The sequence below is a fragment of the Centropristis striata genome, chromosome 5 (assembly GCF_030273125.1).
Source record: "Centropristis striata isolate RG_2023a ecotype Rhode Island chromosome 5, C.striata_1.0, whole genome shotgun sequence".
Classification (NCBI taxonomy): domain Eukaryota; kingdom Metazoa; phylum Chordata; class Actinopteri; order Perciformes; family Serranidae; genus Centropristis; species Centropristis striata.
The window spans coordinates 32,099,235-32,102,723 of NC_081521.1; the positions used below are offsets into that span (position 1 = coordinate 32,099,235).

Consider the following 3,489-nt stretch of genomic DNA (forward strand, 5'->3'; position numbering starts at 1 on the left):
GCAAGAGATAAAGAAAGAAGGGGTGACAGAAAGAAGAGATCATTTTTACGACCTCTCTTCTTCATAAAGCTTATCCACGGTCATAAATCACTGGCCAGGAGGCCGAGGCGAGGCCTGATCTCTCAGGCCAGTAAAACGCAACCATGGGAAGCTATGAGCACAAAAGTGTGGTTCCCATTTGTCTCCCTTTGGAGTGTTTTATATTCTGCAACACTTCATTGGTGCTCGCCTTGGATAGGCTATAACAAAGACAGAAGAAGGGAAGAGATGGAGTGAGTTAGAGATGTATGTGTGTATACTTTATGTGTGTGTCTGTTTGGTGTGAGTCTGTCGATGTCTCTGTATGTTTATTGACAGCTGGCGGCGAGACAAGTCGTCTTCTTGACATGCATCCAGTGGAGTCTCTTCGGTGCGTCTCCCCTCCGCCAGGGGAGAATGTGAACATTTATAACACAAATTCTCTGACACACATGGAAATTTGCATCATACCCATGCGCCTCGTCTACTTGCCAATCCAACTCTCAGTCCTCTCTTTCTGTCACTCTGTTCTTTCCTCCTTCCTCATCTTTTTTTTGTCTTTTTCTCGCTGTCTGTGATGTGATTGGCAGGTCCTTTGTGATCCAGCAGATCCCCAGCAGTAATCTTTTCATGGTGGTGGTGGACAACAAGTGTGACTGCAGCATGTTTGAGCCAATCACCATGGACCCCATCGAAATCATGTATATCCTTCACTGGCCAAAGACTGGAGGGGTGGGGGTGATTGGGTAATTGTAGTCTCTTGGTATTAGAGCTACATTTGACAAATATGTGAATATGAAAAGGCAACAGCTACAATAAATCCTCAACAACTTTGACAGAAAACTTCATAAAAGCCACTACAACAAATACTTGTAACAGCTCAACTTTAGGGGGCAACATTAATGTGTTATACAGCTGGTCCCTTGCAGTCTTTCCTGTTAGGCTGCTTCCCCCCTACTGAGAAAAATAACAGTAATTGTGTTTTTTAATAGAGAACTCTATTCTTTTCCACCTCGTGAGCTCCCACTGTCACAATACTGTTGCCAGCATGTGTCCAACAGTGTAACCAGGATGTAAATAGCACAGAGCACTTTTATTTGTGGGATAAGATTCAGGGAGTTTGTTTGCCCTCTACCCTTTAGGCGGATGAAAGAGATGAGAGCATTGTGAGGGTCAGGATCCGAAGGCTTTGAGACAGCACTCCACTTGAAGTCTGTTTCACTGTGCTGTGTGTGTCTGTGTTACACAACAGCCCATGCAGCGATTGGATACTGATCAATAGCAGACACAGCTCAGAGTGGAGTCAGAGTGAAAGAACTTAACTCGTCACCACATACCCGAGCTGGATTCTCCTTCAATGTGCATCCCTCTGAAATGTTATGCAGTGCAGTCACGCTGTATATACATGTCCACCACTGTTTATTTTGTGTTTGGAGTGCTTACTGTAGCATAAAGCCTTCTATTGTGTTGCTATGCAACAAAGGAAATTCATCAAACATTGCTCAGAGTCTGCTTTTTTTTCTGTCTTTCTGCAAACCGTGCTGTGTGCAAAAGTATTGCCGCCTTCATAAGAACCTCTTTCCATGGTGCACTCAAAAACATGCATTCCTTTCCATTATAAACAAGAAATACACTCCAGCAGGAAAACACCCTGCAGAGGGTACACATTGTCTGTTATTGCCTTAACTTCAGCTGCACATAATGAATCCCTCAAGTGCGAGAGGTTGAAGATGCAAAAAGACAGGAGGCGCCCAGATACCTGTCATCCTTTTCACCCAGAGGTATTTGCTCCACGAACACACAAACTGCACACACGGATTGTACTTTCTTTCATAATATATCCCCCGCTAATTCCGCTTTTGTGTTTTATGAAAATGTTCCACCCCCCGCCTTTCCATCTCCAGGAGAACTCAATGGAGTGTGGAGGAGCAGGGGGTCTCACCCCATCTCTCGCAGCAGTACTGCTCGGCGTCCTCCTGGCGCTTTTCCCTAGGTGACCAGAGCTGGCCACGCCTCTCCATCCAGAGCTTGACTTGGATCGGCTTGGCTCGGCATGCAAAAGAATCGCAATGATGCCACAGAAAAAAACACTCCTGCCCCTTATAAAACTGTGCCCAATTCCAACTCACCACCTGCAAAGCCCTTAGCCCTAAAGGTACCTCCGTACAACACACTTATTTGAAAGGATTGATAAGGGATAGCTATAACAGCTGCTAAGTAGTGATCATTACGGTGCTTTAGCAATATCACATGAGCTGCACGGTGAGGTTTTTGGGGAAATACGTAGTATTGAACATAGTAATAATGCTAAGAATGCACATAGTAGCTTAAAAACTGCACAAGTGGTCCAGTAAAACCCACTGATACTCACACCACTATTTTCAGTCCTTTCAGGTAGCAGCTGGGGTTCTGTGGAGGGCTGGGGGTCTGTAGCTGGGCTTGGAACTGGGCATTAGAGCCACGTAACACCCATGTGGAGAAAGACAGGTGCACCTTCCCCGGCCCACTCTGACTTTTCATGGACAATAATGATTCTGAAGATTAAAAAAAATATACAAAAGATGAAGATGATTACATGTGGCTGGGGTTGTAATGAAATGTTTGTCTAATGATGTTTTTTTCATGATGAGAAAAAAAAAGTTCTAGTCTATATATGAAGAAAAAAAGAGTTTTATTTATGATTTGCAAGTGGTACCCATAAACTGTGACTATGAGATTTTGAGTCCTCTGACGTGAGTGGTTGTTAATATTTGAGCTTTGCCTTATTGAGCGATATTGGTCCTGTTTGTGTACTTTTGAAATAAAATTATGTCTAAAATTTATGGTGTTGTTGAAAGGCTCTTAGCGAAGCAGACCTTCAAAAGAACAGTACAGTTAATAAGAAGCATCCATTCTCTTCTTCTTCTCTCCCTATAGACTGTTCTATTGTTGTTGGCACATTTTACTGATTAATACAGTATCTGCTCTTAGTGGTTGGCTGTGTGGAAATGTTTGGCTGCTTTCTGGCCTCCACATAAGTAGAGATGTGTGCTTGGACACACATGTATTTGTATGACTGCATCTGGTGTTTCGCTCTTTTGTCATTCATGTAAGCCTCTGCCCCAGAGGCCTATCCCCCACACAAAGAGAGACAATAAAGACCATGACACTGGAATCGAAGGCCAACCACAACATACATCTGCATGTGTTTAGGAAACAGACACAAAAATCCTTTGACATTTTCTGACAAACATACACATACGTTTAAGAATAGGATTCCCGTGTCATGCAAGGCCAACTCTTGTGTGTTTGTGTGTGCGTTCAGAGGAGCACAATAAGTTTTAAAAAAACAACAGCGGTTCTCAGAGACCCAGTACCGGCAGGAGGCCGCTCTGCTGTGGTCTCCATGTCAACACCAAGGTCCCTGTGGTCAACGGGACATGCTTCATCTCCGTCTCTATCTCCACCTCTCAACCAGCCAGCTCTACTAAC

The 3,489-nt window shown here is 44.0% G+C and overlaps 1 protein-coding gene across 2 annotated transcripts in view; it reads left to right on the top strand.

Annotated features, from left to right (window-relative positions):
- Positions 1–2,840, top strand: part of cacna2d3a (calcium channel, voltage-dependent, alpha 2/delta subunit 3a) — a 128,117-nt gene extending 125,277 nt beyond the window's left edge. For both annotated transcript variants that reach the window (XM_059332775.1, XM_059332776.1), the window contains 3 exons: positions 609–721; positions 1,717–1,799; positions 1,923–2,840. In XM_059332775.1, coding sequence (XP_059188758.1) covers positions 609–721; positions 1,717–1,799; positions 1,923–2,015 — 289 coding nt within the window. In that variant the 3' untranslated portion in view covers positions 2,016–2,840. The remainder of the gene's footprint in view (positions 1–608; positions 722–1,716; positions 1,800–1,922) is intronic.
- Positions 2,841–3,489: the final 649 nt, after the last annotated feature.